This window comes from Bufo bufo, chromosome 11, assembly GCF_905171765.1.
Source record: "Bufo bufo chromosome 11, aBufBuf1.1, whole genome shotgun sequence".
Lineage (NCBI taxonomy): Eukaryota > Metazoa > Chordata > Amphibia > Anura > Bufonidae > Bufo > Bufo bufo.
The window spans coordinates 101,316,613-101,335,796 of record NC_053399.1 but is presented as its reverse complement, the minus strand read 5'-3'; the positions used below and the strand labels follow the sequence as shown (position 1 = coordinate 101,335,796).

At 52.0% G+C, this 19,184-nt stretch overlaps 1 protein-coding gene across 1 annotated transcript; it reads left to right on the top strand.

Moving 5' to 3' along the window:
* The first annotated feature begins 9,985 nt into the window (after window positions 1-9,985).
* Window positions 9,986-18,699, top strand: SNX27 (sorting nexin 27). The gene is given in 18 exon segments (XM_040411748.1): window positions 9,986-10,226; window positions 10,229-10,297; window positions 10,300-10,326; window positions 10,329-10,350; window positions 12,724-12,749; window positions 12,752-12,895; window positions 12,898-12,953; window positions 13,024-13,213; window positions 13,551-13,615; window positions 13,687-13,791; window positions 13,861-13,939; window positions 14,193-14,356; window positions 14,440-14,529; window positions 14,617-14,756; window positions 15,097-15,235; window positions 17,975-18,033; window positions 18,110-18,173; window positions 18,337-18,699. Coding segments are annotated over 18 exon segments (1,626 nt in total). The 5' UTR covers window positions 9,986-10,087; the 3' UTR covers window positions 18,385-18,699.
* The last annotated feature ends 485 nt before the right edge of the window (window positions 18,700-19,184 follow it).

Below are 19,184 nucleotides of genomic sequence, written 5' to 3'. Positions count from 1 at the left end.
TTCCCCATTTCCCCCTGAATATGCCAAGACCCCATATGTGCTCAAAAACTGATGTATGGCCGCACAGCATGCAAACGGCAAAATATGGATTTTGCTGACAGGCCTGAATTGGCAGACATGGATTTTAGCTGCCCATGTTGCATTAAATAAATTTCCTGAGGTCCCTAGAATGAAAAAACCCAAGAAGTGACCTCATTTTGGAAAGAGCACCCCCGTACGAACATTTTAAGGGGTGGAAAGGACACCGTTGTCTCACAGACAAAAAATATGTAGTGGTTGTTGGAAAGTGGATATGCAAGCGAGGTGGACTAAATCAGAGATATAAAGTGGAAATATTACAGGGAGCATAAGGATGAAATTAAATTAATACTCCATGGAGTGGCGGTAAATTCTGAAGCAGTCCTGCATGCACAGGGCGAGGGTTTCACAATGGTCAATGGTGTCTTTCCTTATCCCCTTTTTAGAACACACCCTGCATCTTTTTTGGGTCTTCCCTTCCTTGATGTCCTGGGGGACTTGACCTGGAAAATGTTGCCCTGGTACGACATGGGACCATGACTCCCTGAAGTACTGGGACCCTCCCCTGGCCTGGATTTGATAAATTAGGGGCCTTGATAACCACCTCTTGGAACTGCAGGAAAGTTCCTCTGTGGCATGCAGACTGAAATAGCATTGCACATTGCCATCTGTACGAGGTGCACAGGCAGCTTTTTGTACCACACTTTCGTGTGGCACTGTAGGGCTTCATAAGTTGATCTGCAAGATCCACCCCTCCCATGTGCCTGTTGTAGTCCAGGATACAAACTGGTTTGGGGACAGTGGTTGTGGTCCCTCGTACAGGAGCAGGGAGCTGGTGTTAGTGTGAATGGTGGTCAGTACAAGGACTCCCTCTTGTCACCAGCATGTTTCTCATGGAGGAGAGCCCTGCTTTCCACCCATTCTCAGTGGTGTGCCCTACCAGGGATCTAGGGAGGCCTCTCTGATTTTTGCGCACTGTGACGCACCACCCCAGTACCTCTGGCAGTTAGGGACCTGAATAGGGGTATGCTGGTATAATAGTTATCCACATAGAGGTGGTGACCCTTATCCAGCAGTGGGTTGCAGTAAGTCCCACACAATCTTCCCTCTAACTCCTAGGATGGGGGGGGCATTCTTGGGGTTCTATCCGGAAATTTCTCCTTTCGTAAACGCGGAACTTGTGGTGTACCCAGAGCTACTCTCACAGTTTGTACATCTTATGCCATACCTCGCCCGTTTTGTTAGGCAGGTATGGCGGAATCTAATCCTCCCTTTGAACAGTAATAGGGGCTCATCTACACAGAAATTTTTATCGGGTTGTACAAGTGGTCAATGACAGGCCTAACCTTGAAACAGACGGGCAAATGTCGGGTTGTTTTGGGGTGGGCACTGTGCATTGACATTGTAGGGTAGGAATTTCCAAATTGAATCAAATTGATTCCGGGTCATGGTCTGACTGTAAACTGGAGTCTGGTAGAAAATGTCCGAACTCCAATATTGCCTAATGGTTGTTGTTTTATTTACAACGGCCCCCATATGCAGCACGAGTCCCCAAACTCATCATCTCTGCTGCTCCAACCTAGTGTCTAGCATATGGCGAAGTGTGGTTTTGGGAAATAATTTCTGGGCATGAAAATTTGTTTGGGTCACCATCAAATTTATAAAAATCTTCTGAGAAAAGGATTTAGAAAAAATATTTTCTGTGAAGCCCATGCAGTCTATTTGTATTCCAGAGTTTCCCACAAACTCTGGAATTTGGGGCTGATAATCGTCAGGGGGTGGGGTCCATAAGGATTCACTCTGGGGAGGGGGAGCTGCCTCCTCTGCTACCCTGGGGCGCCTTCTAGAGGGTCCCTCATCAGCAGATGATGATGATGAGGGGGTAGAGGAAAGTGGCATCCTCTTCTCCCTCACTGGCAGACTCCGTATCGGAGGCAAGCATGGCGTGTGCCTCTTCAGCTGAGTATAGTCGTTGGGATGGGTGGGCCATTTTTATCAGGGTGTGACATGTGAAACGTGTAAACCTTTATTTGGTGTGGGGTGTGTATTCAGTGTTTTCACACGTGAAGGGGCTTGTAGAAAATTTGAAATTAAATTTAGAAGAAAAGTTGTAAAAATAAATAAATAAAATGCAAAAAAAAGTTTTTGCTGCACAAAAAAAAAAAAGAAGCTATACCGCTGCCATTGGCTGGAGAGTTGTTCCAGTCAATAGCAGCGCTGGCAGGGGACCCAAAACACTGGTGTCCCCTGCTGACTTGTTCAGCACCTGCCACCTCCCCATGACCTCCTCCCGACCCTCCCCGATGCCTCTGATAGCTTCCTGTGATGTGCCGGTCTCATTGATCGGCCAATCGCAGCGCTTGGAGCTGCAGCACCATGCTGCCCTTACCCGGCATGGTTGCCTGCCAGTAAAAGCAGACATGGTGCCGCGATTCCCCTCGATCCTTCCCCAGAGCCCTGTCCGGTTGCGCCGTACATATTGGGCGCTGGGCGTTAAGGGGTTAATCAATGATCTGTTTATGACGGGTCACGAGTTGGAAAACAACTTGATTCCTGCAGTTCATTCCTGCAGCTCCATAAAAAGAGTTATGAGGACTGTAAACTGGTCATAAAGAAGGGTGGAGAGCGGGCCATGCACCTTCAAGAGCTGTCACTCCGCCAGGAGCTCTTCCTCCGTCCCCCATGCCTGAAGCCATTACCACCTCTGATATCTCTGCTATCAGGCATGCTGAATCTCAGTCGAGTATTTCCAGTTATACGTCGGCTGTCTAATATAACGGTGCAGGGGAATGAATCCGCAATCATTCATTATATAGGAAATAACCAGTCGGGTCACCTTTCTTCTGTGGATATGCACCCTCAGCGTCTAATACCTGAATTTGCTGTTTCCATGTCACTTGGACTCCGTGCGGATTGTTATCTGAGGAGCCATGTACACGTCCTCCTAAAAGCATTACAAGGACTGAGGTTCTTCTGGTAGAACGCTGCCTTTGGATTTCAGCATACACCTCTTCTTGTCCGGTGGCCTAGATTTAAAGGGGTCATCCAGTTTTTTTTTTTTAATTTGCACCCCAGCCAGAAGAAACCATACTCACCTGTTCCCTGCCTCTCCAGCAAACCTCAATGGTTCTTTGGAGTTATGTGCACTCCTGCAGACAGAAACTGGATCAATGGTAACATGTCCCCAACTGGCAGATGATTCAGCAGTGACATTCCACTTAGGGCCACCTCTGAGGCCAGTCACTGGCTGCATGCAACCCCCTCCACAGGCCAGTCACTGGCTGCACGCGACCCCCTCCACAGGCCAGTCACTGGCTGCGCGCGACCCCCTCCACAGGCCAGTCACTGGCTGCGCGCGACCCCCCTCCACAGGCCAGTCACTGGCTGCGCGCGACCCCCCTCCACAGGCCAGTCACTGGCTGCGCGCGACCCCCTCCACAGGCCAGTCACTGGCTGCGCGCGACCCCCTCCACAGGCCAGTCACTGGCTGCGCGCGACCCCCTCCAAAGGCCAGTCACTGGCTGCGCGCGACCCCCTCCACAGGCCAGTCACTGGCTGCGCGCGACCCCCTCCAAAGGCCAGTCACTGGCTGCGCACGACCCCTCCAAACTCCAATAACTGATCAATTCTGTGTTGAAACGTGGTCAGTTTTCTAAAACCTCTTAGACACAACAGGATTTATTTTCTAAATATTTTTCTCTTCGTACATTCTACAAGCCGCCCGCAGCCACACAAAATATTGTGCAATCAGACGCGGCAGTAACAGCAGACAGAAAAACACATGGTAGACGTAGGCTATAACATACCTATAGAAAACATCCCGGCACAAAGGTTAGGGCGCGCCTGAGGGAACAACCAGGAATGAGGGCATGAAAGTCTTCTACACCACCGTCCAGAGGTGGAGAAAGAAGGCCCGAGGCCCAGAACCAAGTCAAGAAGTCCGAAGATAACAGTACAAATCATAAAGCAATATACACACTAGGTACAAGTCACTGAACAGATGCCGGGTGGAGTAAAGTCAATCCATAGAAAAGGGGAGACAAACCAAGAACATCGGGTCAAGATGGCAGATTCTGACAATGATTTGTCCCAGAAAGGCAGTGAAACCAGCCCGCACCTTCAGTCACGTGCGCAGGTAGGTCTCTGCCAGGCATAACAGCAGGGCTAGAGCAGCGAGCCAGACAAGGATCAGTCCAGGTCAGATCAGGTCATTACACAGGGAATGTGGGCAGTACCAGGCACTACAGGGATCTGTCTCCTGCTGGAGAAATCCGCACATCAGTCTCCAAGGGCACCTAGAAAGTGGAAACCGTTATGGGAGAAAATTTGGGCACATTAGGTGCATACAGACCTGACAATCTGGGAACCCCCGAAGACATTAATGATCTACCTCAACTACTGCTATTAATGGAGAACCTAGAAGATAGCTCAAGGAAGCCTGATCACTTCAGGCAGGTATAGGCCTGGGAGCTCAGTCTCCTCAGCTGGCAGACTACAAAGGAAGGGATTTAAAAGGGAAGTGGACGGAGGCCGGGAAACAGCGTAGCGGCAGGTGGTTTCAGTAGCTCTGACTGTGGTGAATGGGAGCTATGGAAAGAGCAGGTGCCGGACTGCGGCTGAGCTCCCACCAGAGCCACTATTAATGTGTGGGATACGTGGCATGAGGTGGCACACGTCGTACTGGTGAATGGCGCTATTAACCCTTCCATGCAAATAGTGTCCATATGGTGATGATGGGTACATGTGACACTGGTGACTCCATACTTATGACGAGATCTGCAAATATTTTGTTCCAGTACCTACAGCCATGAATTTGAGGAGGTCTATTGGATAATAAAAAACACTTACCTGTACTTATCTATAATCGGAGGTGAAATTCATGTTGTTTCACGGAAGGACAGAAGACGAGCCCCAATACTGTCCCCGAGTCTGAGCATCAATGTGATGGTACTGACCGCAGCAGACGGGGCTTTACAGATGTGGGCACAATGGGGCAGATTCACTACTGAAGTGCATGCTTTACATTACATTTATTACCTGTTTTACACACTTTTCTAAAAATGTTGGCACATTTTTGGAGAGAAACTACATCAAGTTATAGGTTGTGTAAACGTAGACTAGACCTTTTCTGAATGCTAGAGTAAATCTGGTGCAGGATCTACAATGCAAATTTACAAAAGTCCATGCACCTGAGCGGTAAATTAGTGTAATACTGAGGCTGTGGTTGGTGTTGTGACATAGAGCGACACCTAGAACATCTGCCCCAATACGTCTTCCATTGAGGTCAATGTCTCTGATGAATGTACAGTCGTGGCCAAAAGTTTTGAGAATTACACAAATATTAGTTTTCACAAAGTTTGCTGCTAAACTGCTTTTAGATCTTTGTTTCAGTTGTTTCTGTGATGTAGTGAAATATAATTACACGCACTTCATACGTTTCAAAGGCTTTTATCGACAATTACATGACATTTATGCAAAGAGTCAGTATTTGCAGTGTTGGCCCTTCTTTTTCAGGACCTCTGCAATCCGACTGGGCATGCTCTCAATCATCTTCTGGGCCAATTCCTGACTGATACAACCCATTCTTTCATAATTACTTCTTGGAGTTTATCAGAATTAGTAAGTTTTTGTTTGTCCACCCGCCTCTTGAGGATTGACCACAAGTTCTCAATGGGATTAAGATCTGGGGAGTTTCCAGGCCATGGACCCAAAATGTCAACGTTTTGGTCCCCGAGCCACTTAGTTATCACTTTTGCCTTATGGCACGGTGTTCCATCGTGCTGGAAAATGCATTGTTCTTCACCAAACTGTTGTTGGATTGTTGGAAGAAGTTGCTGTTGGAGGGTGTTTTGGTACCATTCTTTATTCATGGCTGTGTTTTTGGGCAAAATTCAGAGTTTCTGAGTGAGCCCACTCCCTTGGATGAGAAGCAACCCCACACATGAATGGTCTCAGGATGCTTTACTGTTGGCATGACACAGGACTGATGGTAGCGCTCACCTTTTCTTCTCCGGACAAGCCTTTTTCCAGATGCCCCAAACAATCGGAAAGAGGCTTCATCGGAGAACATGACTTTGCCCCAGTCCTCAGCAGTCCATTCACCATACTTTCTGCAGAAGATCAATTTCTCCCTGAAGGTTTTTTTTGGAGAGAAGTGGCTTCTTTGCTGCCCTTCTTGACACCAGGCCATCTTCCAAAAGTCTTCGCCTCACTGTGCGTGCAGATGCGCTCACACCTGCCTGCTGCCATTCCTGAGCAAGCTCTGCACTAGTGGCACTCCGATCCCGCAGCTGAATCCTCTTTAGGAGACGATCCTGGCGCTTGCTGGACTTTCTTGGACGCCCTGAAGCCTTCTTAACAAGAATTGAACCTCTTTCCTTGAAGTTCTTGATGATCCTATAAATTGTTGATTGAGGTGCAAGCTTAGTAGCCACAATATCCTTGCCTGTGAAGCCATTTTTATGCAACGCAATGATGGCTGCACGCGTTTCTTTGCAGGTCACCATGGTTAACAATGGAAGAACAATGATTTCAAGCATCACCCTCCTTTTAACATGTCAAGTCTGCCATTTTAACCCAATCAGCCTGACATAATGATCTCCAGCCTTGTGCTCGTCAACATTCTCACCGGAGTTAACAAGACGATTACTGAAATGATCTCAGCAGGTCCTTTAATGACAGCAATGAAATGCAGTGGAAAGGTTTTTTTGGGATTAAGTTAATTTTCATGGCAAAGAAGGACTATGTAATTCATCTGATCACTCTTCATAACATTCTGGGGTATATGCAAATTGCTATTATAAAAACTTAAGCAGCAACTTTTCCAATATTTATCTAATTCTCAAAACTTTTGGCCACGACTGTATATAATCAGTATAATACTGCCCTGGTGTAGATGTATATAAGCGGTATAATACTGCCCTGGTGTAGATGTATATAAGCAGTATAATACTGCCCTGGTGTAGATGTATATAAGCAGTATAATACTGCCCCGGTGTAGATGTATATAAGCAGTATAATACTGCCCCGGTGTAGATGTATATAAGCAGTATAATACTGCCCCGGTGTAGATGTATATAAGCAGTATACTACTGCCCCGGTGTAGATGTATATAAGCGGTATAATACTGCCCCGGTGTAGATGTATATAAGCGGTATAATACTGCCCCGGTGTAGATGTATATAAGCGGTATAATACTGCCCCGGTGTAGATGTATATAAGCGGTATAATACTGCCCCGGTGTAGATGTATATAAGCAGTATAATACTGCCCCGGTGTAGATGTATATAAGCAGTATAATACTGCCCCGGTGTAGATGTATATAAGCAGTATACTACTGCCCCGGTGTAGATGTATATAAGCAGTATAATACTGCCACGGTGTAGATGTATATAAGCGGTATAATACTGCCCCGGTGTAGATGTATATAAGCGGTATAATACTGCCCAGGTGTAGATGTATATAAGCAGTATAATACTGCCCCGTGTAGATGTATATAAGCAGTATAATACTGCCCCGGTGTAGATGTATATAAGCAGTATACTACTGCCCGGTGTAGATGTATATAAGCAGTATACTACTGCCCCGGTGTAGATGTATATAAGCAGTATAATACTGCCCCGGTGTAGATGTATATAAGCGGTATAATACTGCCCCGGTGTAGATGTATATAAGCAGTATAATACTGCCCCGGTGTAGATGTATATAAGCGGTATAATACTGCCCCGGTGTAGATGTATATAAGCGGTATAATACTGCCCCGGTGTAGATGTATATAAGCGGTATAATACTGCCCCGGTGTAGATGTATATAAGCGTATAATACTGCCCCGGTGTAGATGTATATAAGCAGGTATAATACTGCCCCGGTGTAGATGTATATAAGCAGTATAATACTGCCCGGTGTAGATGTATATAAGCGGTATAATACTGCCCCGGTGTAGATGTATATAAGCGTATAATACTGCCCACGGTGTAGATGTATATAAGCGGTATAATACTGCCCAGGTGTAGATGTATATAAGCGGTATAATACTGCCCCGGTGTAGATGTATATAAGCGGTATAATACTGCCCCGGTGTAGATGTATATAAGCGGTATAATACTGCCCGGTGTAGATGTATATAAGCGGTATAATACTGCCCCGGTGTAGATGTATATAAGCGGTATAATACTGCCCTGGTGTAGATGTATATAAGCAGTATAATACTGCCCGGTGTAGATGTATATAAGCGGTATAATACTGCCCCGGTGTAGATGTATATAAGCGGTATAATACTGCCCCTGGTGTAGATGTATATAAGCAGTATAATACTGCCCCGGTGTAGATGTATATAAGCGGTATAATACTGCCCCGGTGTAGATGTATATAAGCGGTATAATACTGCCACGGTGTAGATGTATATAAGCGGTATAATACTGCCCCGGTGTAGATGTATATAAGCGGTATAATACTGCCCCGGTGTAGATGTATATAAGCGGTAATACTGCCCCGGTGTAGATGTATATAAGCGGTATAATACTGCCCGGTGTAGATGTATATAAGCGGTATATACTGCCCCGGTGTAGATGTATATAAGCGGTATAATACTGCCCGGTGTAGATGTATATAAGCAGTATATACTGCCCCGGTGTAGCTGTATATAAGCGGTATAATACTGCCCCGGTGTAGATGTATATAAGCGGTATATTACTGCCCCGGTGTAGATGTATATAAGCAGTATAATACTGCCCCGGTGTAGATGTATATAAGCGGTATAATACTGCCCCGGTGTAGATGTATATAAGCAGTATAATACTGCCCCGGTGTAGATGTATATAAGCAGTATAATACTGCCCGGTGTAGATGTATATAAGCGTATAATACTGCCCCGGTGTAGATGTATATAAGCAGTATAATACTGCCCCGGTGTAGATGTATATAAGCAGTATAATACTGCCCCGGTGTAGATGTATATAAGCAGTATAATACTGCCCGGTGTAGATGTATATAAGCGGTATAATACTGCCCCGGTGTAGATGTATATAAGCAGTATAATACTGCCCGGTGTAGATGTATATAAGCAGTATAATTACTGCCCCGGTGTAGCTGTATATAAGCGGTATAATACTGCCCCGGTGTAGATGTATATAAGCAGTATTACTGCCCCGGTGTAGATGTATATAAGCAGTATAATACTGCCCCGGTGTAGATGTATATAAGCAGTATAACTGCCCCGGTGTAGATGTATATAAGCAGTATAATACTGCCCCGTATGTAGATGTATATAAGCAGTATACTACTGCCCCGGTGTAGATGTATATAAGCGGTATATAATACTGCCCGTTGTAGATGTATATCAGCAGTATATTACTGCCCCGGTGTAGATGTATATAAGCGGTATAATACTGCCCCGGTGTAGATGTATATAAGCAGTATAATACTGCCCCGGTGTAGATGTATATAAGCAGTATACTACTGCCCCGGTGTAGATGTATATAAGCAGTATACTACTGCCCCGGTGTAGATGTATATAAGCAGTATAATACTGCCCCGGTGTAGATGTATATAAGCAGTATAATACTGCCCCGGTGTAGATGTATATAAGCAGTATAATACTGCCCCGGTGTAGATGTATATAAGCAGTATAATACTGCCCCGGTGTAGATGTATATAAGTACCTGTGTACTGTATAGCGCTATACACCTGCCTGTACATTGGGTGACATCTGAGGAGAGCTCTGCACTTGCTCTGTGCTCTGTCTGTTCACTTTTCCCGCCTTTTTACCTCAGGAAAGTCAGGTGACTGTTGGAGGTCTCGGCGCCTGTCTCTACTTCCCTCGGATTTATCCCGCCTTTCTCAGCTGCCTGTGATTGGTTGCTGGCATCTTTCTTCCTGGACAGTGATTGGCTCGCTCTCCCGTCCATCTTTGAAGTGCGCACGTCACACGTCTTGATAGTGATTGGCTGTCTGCGGTTTCTCCGCCCCTTCAGGGTGACAGCCGTCCGCACTACATCACCCGGCATGCCCTGCGGGTGACGCGCCGGTCCCGTGACTCCCGCTAGCTTCGCTCCTCCCGGTCTGTGTAAAGATGGCGGACGAGGACGGGATCCACTCTAGTCAACGGAACGGTGGCGGAGGCCCGGGCTTCGTGGCGGCAGGGGGCCCGCGGGTTGTCCGGATAGTAAAGTCTGAGTCCGGGTATGGCTTCAATGTGAGGGGCCAGGTGAGCGAGGCGGCCAGCTGCGGAGCATAAACGGAGAGCTGTACGCCCCGCTCCAGCACGTCAGCGCGGTGTTACCGGGGGAGCCGCCGACCGCGCCGGGATACGCAAGGGGACCGCATCCTGGAAGTGTAAGTACCGGCGCCTCAGCATCCTCGGGGGCCCCGCGCGCTGACAGGAAGTGGCGCTCGTTGTTCCCTAGCAACCGCTCCGGTTACCGCTCAAGTCCCCTGTGGTAAAATGAAAGCTGCCCTCTGATTGGCTGCTGGGAAGCTCTGCATCAGTAGTAATCTATTCGGGGTGCTGGGGGCCCCTGGCTCTAGTCTGTGCCTTCCTGTAATGATGGGGGTTGTAGTCCTGCTGGAAGGGCTCCCAGTAAGACTGCTCCAGTTGCCCATAGCAACCAGTCAGAGGACAGCTCTGGTTTTGGGTGTGATTGGTTGCTAATGGCGACAGGTCAGCCTTCCTGTCATACAGTCCGCTCGGAAGGCCCCCGCTTTGCTCTTTGGGGTCGTCACGGGGAGCGGTTTGACTGGTTTCCCTTTAAGAGGGTAACGCCCACGTGACTCTTCCCTCACATGGTTGGGGGCACGTCCTGTTAACTTCCCCTTTTCTTATGTAACGCTCATTGTGGTGGGTCACGGTGCTGCGGCCCCTGTCCCGCGTGTGACCGGCTGGAGACCGCGTGACCCATCCTGAGGCGTCAGCCCGGCCATCGGAAGGAAGTGACCCCTCCAGCCAGGATGTCTCCTGTCACACCGGGGGGTCACCTGCGCATGGTGTGCGGGCAGGGGGGGGGTCACTGCACCCGGTGTGCGGGCAGGGGGGAGTCACTGCGCCCGGTGTACCTCGGGGGGGGGGGGAGTCACTGCGCCCGGTGTACCTCGGGGGGGGGGGGGGAGTCACTGCGCCTGGTGTACCTCGGGGGGGGGGGGGGGGGTCACTGCACCGGTGTGCGGGGCAGGGGGGAGTCACCTGCGCCGGTGTACGGGGGGGGCAGTGGTGAGGATCACTGCGCCCTGGTGTACCTCGGGGGGGGAAGTCACTGCGCCTGGAGTGTACCTCGGGGGGGGGGGGGGGGGGGAGTCACTGCGCCGGTGTACCTCGGGGGGGGGGGGGGGGGGGGGGGGGGGGTAGTCACTGCGCCGTGTACCTCGGGGGGGGGGGGGGGGGGGGGAGTCACTGCGCCCGATGTACCTGGGGGGGGGGGGGAAGTCACTGCGCCCGATGTACCTCGGGGGGGGGGGGGGGGGGGGGGAAGTCACTGCGCCCGATGTACTCGGGGGGGGGGGGGGGGGGGGAGTCACTGCGCCCGATGTACCGGGGGGGGGGGGGGGGGGGGGAAGTCACTGCGCCCGATGTACGGGGGGGGGGGGGGGGGGGGAGTCACTGCGCCCGATGTACTCGGGGGGGGGGGGGGGGGGAAGTCACTGCGCCCGATGTACTCGGGGGGGGGGGGGGGGGGGGGGAAGTCACTGCGCCCGATGTACCGGGGGGGGGGGGGGGAAGTCACTGCGCCCGATGTACCTCGGGGGGGGGGGGGGAAGTCACTGCGCCCGATGTACCGGGGGGGGGGGGGGGGAAGTCATGCGCCCGATGTACCTCGGGGGGGGGGGGGGGGGGGGAAGTCACTGCGCCCGATGTACTCGGGGGGGGGGGGGGGGGAGTCACTGCGCCCGATGTACCTGGGGGGGGGGGGGGGGGGGGAAGTCACTGCGCCCGATGTACCGGGGGGGGGGGGGGGAAGTCACTGCGCCCGATGTACCTCGGGGGGGGGGGGGAAGTCACTGCGCCCGATGTACCGGGGGGGGGGGGGGGGGGGAAGTCACTGCGCCCGATGTACCCGGGGGGGGGGGGGGGAAGTCACTGCGCCCGATGTACCTCGGGGGGGGGGGGGGGAAGTCACTGCGCCCGATGTACCGGGGGGGGGGGGGGGGGGGGGAAGTCACTGCGCCCGATGTACCTCGGGGGGGGGGGGGGGGGGGGAGTCACTGCGCCCGATGTACCTGGGGGGGGGGGGGGGGGGGGAAGTCACTGCGCCCGATGTACCGGGGGGGGGGGGGGGAAGTCACTGCGCCCGATGTACCTGGGGGGGGGGGGGGAAGTCACTGCGCCCGATGTACCGGGGGGGGGGGGGGGGGGAAGTCACTGCGCCCGATGTACCTCGGGGGGGGGGGGGGAAGTCACTGCGCCCGATGTACCTCGGGGGGGGGGGGGGGGAAGTCACTGCGCCCGATGTACCTCGGGGGGGGGGGGGGGGGGAGTCACTGCGCCCGATGTACCTTGGGGGGGGGGGGGGGGGGAGTCACTGCGCCCGGTGTACCTCGGGGGGGGGGGGGGGAGTCACTGCGCCCGGTGTACCTGGGGGGGGGGGGGGGGAAGTCACTGCGCCTGATGTACCTCGGGGGGGGGGGGGGGGGGAGTCACTGCGCCTGATGTACCTCGGGGGGGGGGGGGGTCACTGGGCCCGGTGTACGTGTCTCCTGTCACGTTCTGCTCTTCAGGAACGGGGTGAACGTGGAGGGGGCGACACCAAGCAGGTGGTGGACCTGATCCGGGCTGGAGAGAAGGAGCTGGTCCTCACTGTCCTGTCCGTGCCCCCACATGAGGCGGAGAACTTGGACCCCAGCGATGACTCCTCGGGCCAGTCCTTCTATGACTACACGGAGAAGCAGGCCGTCCCATCTCCGTCCCCACCTACAAGCACGTGGAGCAGAACGCGGAGAAGTTTGTGGTAAGTGTATTGAGGCCGGTGTGCTCGCTGTGACGTCCGCCACCATCCTCACGGCTCCCGCCCCCCGCAGGTCTATAATGTCTACATGGCCGGCCGCCAGCTCTGCTCCAAGAGGTATCGCGAGTTCGCCATCCTGAACCAAAACCTGAAGCGAGAATTCGCCAACTTCACCTTTCCCCGGCTCCCAGGAAAATGGCCGTTCTCCCTATCAGAGCAGCTGGACGCCCGCAGAAGGGGCCTGGAGGAGTATCTGGAGAAAGGTGTGTGGGGGAGGGGCTGCCGATGGGACACGCCCCTGAGGAGCTGGCAGTCAGATTCCTCCCAGTCTGTTCTATAGAAGTAAAGAGCTGGACCGTTTATAGCTTGACTTCTCAAGCAGACAGCTTGCTGTCAGTGAATGACAACAGTGCTCTTGTCGCAGCTGAAGGGTTGTTACAATGTATCCAGTCCAGACATTTCTCTGTTCCAGACACATGATGAGCTGGACTCGCTCTCCTTTATTACACTGTATCTGTGACAGGATTGTCTGGTCTGGATACATTGTAACAACCCTCCAGCTGGTGCCTGCTGTTTACGGACCTTTGTGTTTCTGCGCAGTGTGCTCCATACGGGTGATTGGCGAGAGTGACATCATGCAGGAGTTCCTGTCGGAGTCGGATGAGGTGAGATCACGTGATGCTGGCATGTCTTTACCATGACGACACGTGTGTGCCACCTCTCTCTTCTCCACAGAAACTATAACGGAGTGTCTGATGTGGAGCTGCGGGTGGCGCTGCCCGACAAGACGACCGCCACCGTCCGGGTGAAGAAGAACAGTACCACAGACCAGGTGTTCCAGGTACTGGCGCTGCGCGATACCGGGGGCCTGCTGCGCTCCTGCACCCTCTACCCTCTTCTGTGCCCACAGGCTCTCGCTGCCAAGATCGGGATGGACGCCATCACTGCTAACTACTTTGCGCTGTTTGAGGTCATTAACCATTCCTTCGGTCAGTACCGGGCGCGTTCTCAGCCTTTACCGGCTTCCCGAGGGTCACATGACCTCCATCCCCTGCCACTTGGGGGAGCCAGCACCCATCACCATAAAAATGGCTAAAACCCTAGCCGGGGGGACACCAGGGACCCTGCATATCACGGTGGTCACTTGGGGGGGGGGGGGGGGGGGGCAGCACTACACACGCTCTGTTATCAGCCTGCTCCCGGTTAGGATGCGTTGACTCTCCCTATCTTTTGCTCTCGCAGTCCGGAAGTTGGCGCCACACGAGTTCCCCCACAAGCTGTATGTCCAGAACTACACCTCCGCGGTGCCCGGCACCTGCCTCACCGTGCGCAAGTGGCTCTTCACCACGTCCGAGGAGGCGCTGCTGAAGGACAACGACTTGGCGGTCTCGTACTTCTTCCACCAGGTTAGTGTCCGTCCCCCGCAGAGCTGCGGTTCTGTCCACTTCTGCAGCTCTGGAGGGGACAATGGCTGCTCTTCTGGTTACAGGCAGTGGAGGACGTCAAGAAGGGTTACGTCAAGGCGGAGGATAAGGCCTATCAGCTACAGAAGCTGTGTGAGCAGCGGAAGATGCTGATGGTGAGTGCGGGCACACAGCGAGGGTCCTGGGGGGAGGGGGTCTGTCGCCTGGCCCCCGCTCAGCGCTCTCACCTTGCTCTCTTCCAGTATCTGAACATGCTGCGGAGCTGTGAAGGCTACAACGAGATCATGTTCCCGCACTGTTCATGTGACTCGCGCAGGAAAGGCCACGTCATCACCGCCATCAGCATCAGGCACTTCAAGCTCCTGGCCTGTACGGAGGGGGGCAGCTGGAGGTAAGGCGGGCGACGGGGGCATGCTCTCCTTCACCGACAGACCGTGCCACTGCTATGGGGCCCAGTCTTGGTTGGGATTATCTCTCTTCTACTGGGACTCTACCTTCTAAGGGTCCATTCACAGGTCTGCAAAATGCGTCCCGTAACTGGCAGAATGTGAATGGACCTTTTTAAGGAACAACTTTTAGCAAATGAGGCAAAATGGTCCAAGGTTTATTGAACAGGGTTTAGGCAGAAATGCTTCTGTCCTGGGGTGGGGGGGGTCTGGTCTATCCTTGCTATGGGGCCCTTACTTCTCCATGTACGCCACTGCCCCTCCTCCTGACCTCCTGTCTCTCCAGAATCAGGTGATCGCCTTCGAGTGGGACGAGATGCAGCGGTGGGACACGGATGAGGAGGGCATGGCGTTCTGCTTCGAATACGCCCGCGGAGAGAAAAAGCCACGATGGGTGAAAATCTTCACTCCTTATGTGAGTGTGTCTGAGAGGTAGTCACAGCCCCGCCCCCTGCTGATGACATCACTGCTATAATGACATGTGACCCACACCTTATACTACAGGAAATCTATTACTGCTGACAACCTGCCTGTATATCATGTCTGAGAGGTAGTCACAGCCCCCCCCCCTGCTGATGACATCACTGATATGACATGAGATCTCACACCTTATACTACAGGAACATCTATTACTGCTGACAACCTGCCTGTATATCCTGTCTGAGAGGTAGTCACAGCCCCGCCCCCTGCTGATGTCATCACTGATATAATGACATGTGATCCACACCTTATACTACAGGAAGATCTATTACTGCTGACAACCTGCCTGTATATCATGTCTGAGAGGTAGTCACAGCCCCGCCCCTGCTGATGACATCACTGATATAATGACATGTGATCCACACCTTATACTACAGGAACATCTATTACTGCTGACAACCTGCCTGTATATCCTGTCTGAGAGGTAGTCACAGCCCGCCCCTGCTGATGACATCACTGATATAATGACATGTGACCCACCTTATACTACAGGAACATCTATTACTGCTGACAACCTGCCTGTATATCATGTCTGAGAGGTAGTCACAGCCCCGCCCCTGCTGATGACATCACTGACATGTGACCACACCTTATACTACAGGAACATCTATTACTGCTGACAACCTGCCTGTATATCCTGTCTGAGAGGTAGTCACAGCCCGCCCCCTGTTGATGACATCACTGATATAATGACATGTGACCCACCTTATACTACAGGAACATCTATTACTGCTGACAACCTGCCTGTATATCCTGTCTGAGAGGTAGTCACAGCCCCGCCCCCTGCTGATGACATCACTGATATAATGACATGTGATCCACACCTTATACTACAGGAACATCTATTACTGCTGACAACCTGCCTGTATATCATGTCTGAGAGGTAGTCACAGCCCCGCCCCCTGCTGATGACATCACTGACATGTGACCCACACCTTATACTACCGGAACATCTATTACTGCTGACAACCTGCCTGTATATCCTGTCTGAGAGGTAGTCACAGCCCCGCCCCCTGCTGATGACATCACTGATATAATGACATGTGATCCACACCTTATACTACAGGAACATCTATTACTGCTGACAACCTGCCTGTATATCATGTCTGAGAGGTAGTCACAGCCCCGCCCCCTGCTGATGACATCACTGACATGTGACCCACACCTTATACTACAGGAACATCTATTACTGCTGACAACCTGCCTGTATATCCTGTCTGAGAGGTAGTCACAGCCCCGCCCCCTGCTGATGACATCACTGATATAATGACATGTGATCCACACCTTATACTACAGGAACATCTATTACTGCTGACAACCTGCTGTATATCCTGTCTGAGAGGTAGTCACAGCCCCGCCCCCTGCTGATGACATCACTGCTATAATGACATGTGACCCACACCTTATACTACAGGGACATCTATTACTGCTGACAACCTGCCTGTATATCATGTCTGAGAGGTAGTCACAGCCCCACCCCCTGCTGATGACATCACTGATATAATGACATGTGATCCACACCTTATACTACTGGAACATCTATTACTGCTGACAACCTGCCTGTATATCCTGTCTGAGAGGTAGTCACAGCCCCGCCCCCTGCTGATGACATCACTGCTATAATGACATGTGACCCACACCTTATACTACAGGAACATCTATTACTGCTGACAACCTGCCTGTATATCATGTCTGAGAGGTAGTCACAGCCCCGCCCCCTGCTGATGACATCACTGATATAATGACATGTGATCAGACATGAGATCACACACCTTATACTACAGGAACATCTATTACTGCTGACAACCTGCCTGTATATCCTGTCTGAGAGGTAGTCACAGCCCCGCCCCCTGCTGATGACATCACTGACATGTGACCCACACCTTATACTACAGGAACATCTATTACTGCTGACAACCTGCCTGTATATCCTGTCTGAGAGGTAGTCACAGCCCCGCCCCCTGCTGATGACATCACTGATATAATGACATGTGATCCACACCTTATACTACAGGAACATCTATTACTGCTGACAACCTGCCTGTATATCATGTCTGAGAGGTAGTCACAGCCCCGCCCCCTGCTGATGACATCACTGACTTGTGATCCACACCTTATACTACAGGAACATCTATTACTGCTGACAACCTGCCTGTATATCATGTCTGAGAGGTAGTCACAGCCCCGCCCCCTGCTGATGACATCACTGACATGTGACCCACACCTTATACTACAGGAACATCTATTACTGCTGACAACCTGCCTGTATATCCTGTCTGAGAGGTAGTCACAGCCCCGCCCCCTGCTGATGACATCACCTATATACTGACATGAGATCACACCCTTATACTACAGGATCATCTATTACTGCAACCTGCCTGTATATCATGTGTGAGAGGTTGTCATAGCCCCGCCCCTGCTGATGACATCACTGACATGTGATCCACACCTTATACTACAGGAACATCTATTACTGCTGACAACCTGCCTGTATATCCTGTCTGAGAGGTAGTCACAGCCCCGCCCCCTGCTGATGACATCACTGATATATGACATGTGATCCACACCTTCTACTACAGGAAGATCTATTACTGCTGACAACCTGCCTGTATATCCTGTCTGAGAGGTAGTCACAGCCCCGCCCCCTGTGACATTGTTATTTTCTGTCTTGCAGTTTAATTACATGCATGAATGCTTTGAGAGGGTCTTCTGTGAGCTGAGGTGGAGGGAAAGAGGTATATCTCCCCCAATCCTCTCCTTCTCCCGCGGCCGGGCCCCCAGATCTGACCCCCGTTTCCCCTCTTTTTCCGGTGGAAGAGGAAGCCACGGATAAAGACAATAAGAACTGCAGTAATGACAGTACGTGCAGCAAGGTAACCTGTCCCCTGCCCCCTGGGGGCGGGTCACTCCACTGCCCCTCCAGGCTGTGCTGTCTTGCTCCACCCCTGCTTTCTCCAGCCTCTGGCACGTTCTGTAGTGATGTCATGTGATGTGGGCCGTCCTCTGTGTAACTCCTCCCTCTCGTCTTCTCCACAGAACATCTTTCAGATTGTACGGTTGCAGCACAAGGACACTAGCACTTAGCAGCCCCTCGGCGGGGCCCGGCCATCGTTCCTGTCATTTGTCATGAAGACGGACTGATGTGTTAACCTCTTCAGCACTGGGCTGCTCTGTGCAGCATGGCAGGGGTTCACCATTCCACACAAGCATTAGACCTCTGCTGAGGATCCGTTTCGGTGTCATCCAGGCCTGCGCCCGACGTCCGACGTTCTCAGTCCTGCCATTGCTTTCTGTAGTTTGGACCCCCCCCCCCCCCCCCGGCCCCTGTCGTAGTCCTTGCATGTGACTTAACCCCTTCCTTCTTCCTAACACTACTCCTCCTCCCCGTGCTCCAGCCGCCCCCCCATGTGGCTCCTGACACCTTTCTGCACCCTCTTACATTTCGGAAGGGTCAGGATCTGCCGCCCTTCTCTTCCAAGGATCACCGACAGTATTTGCAGCAGTAACATGACCGCGAGGTCCCTGCCGCCAGGGGGGGGGGGGGGGAGAATCTATTTACGGGACTCAATCTGTCATACATTTCACGATGTCTGCACCTGGGGAGGGGAACACAGAGGCGATGGCGGGGGGGGGGGGCGCGAAGGATCGATCTGAAGTGCTACCTTCTATATACTTGTGCCAAATGGGAACGTGGTATTGCCCCCCCGGAGATGATGGTGGTTGTGTTATTTGTCTGGTCAGTCATGGGGCGATCCTGGGAGGGTTAGGGTGTAGTGGGCGGGGGTCTTCCTTCTCGATGTGGCCTCGTTCACCTCCAGACCAGAACAAATCTTCCAGCGGTGACCCCCCCCCAATATCACAGCAATAACCGTCACCGACTGCGG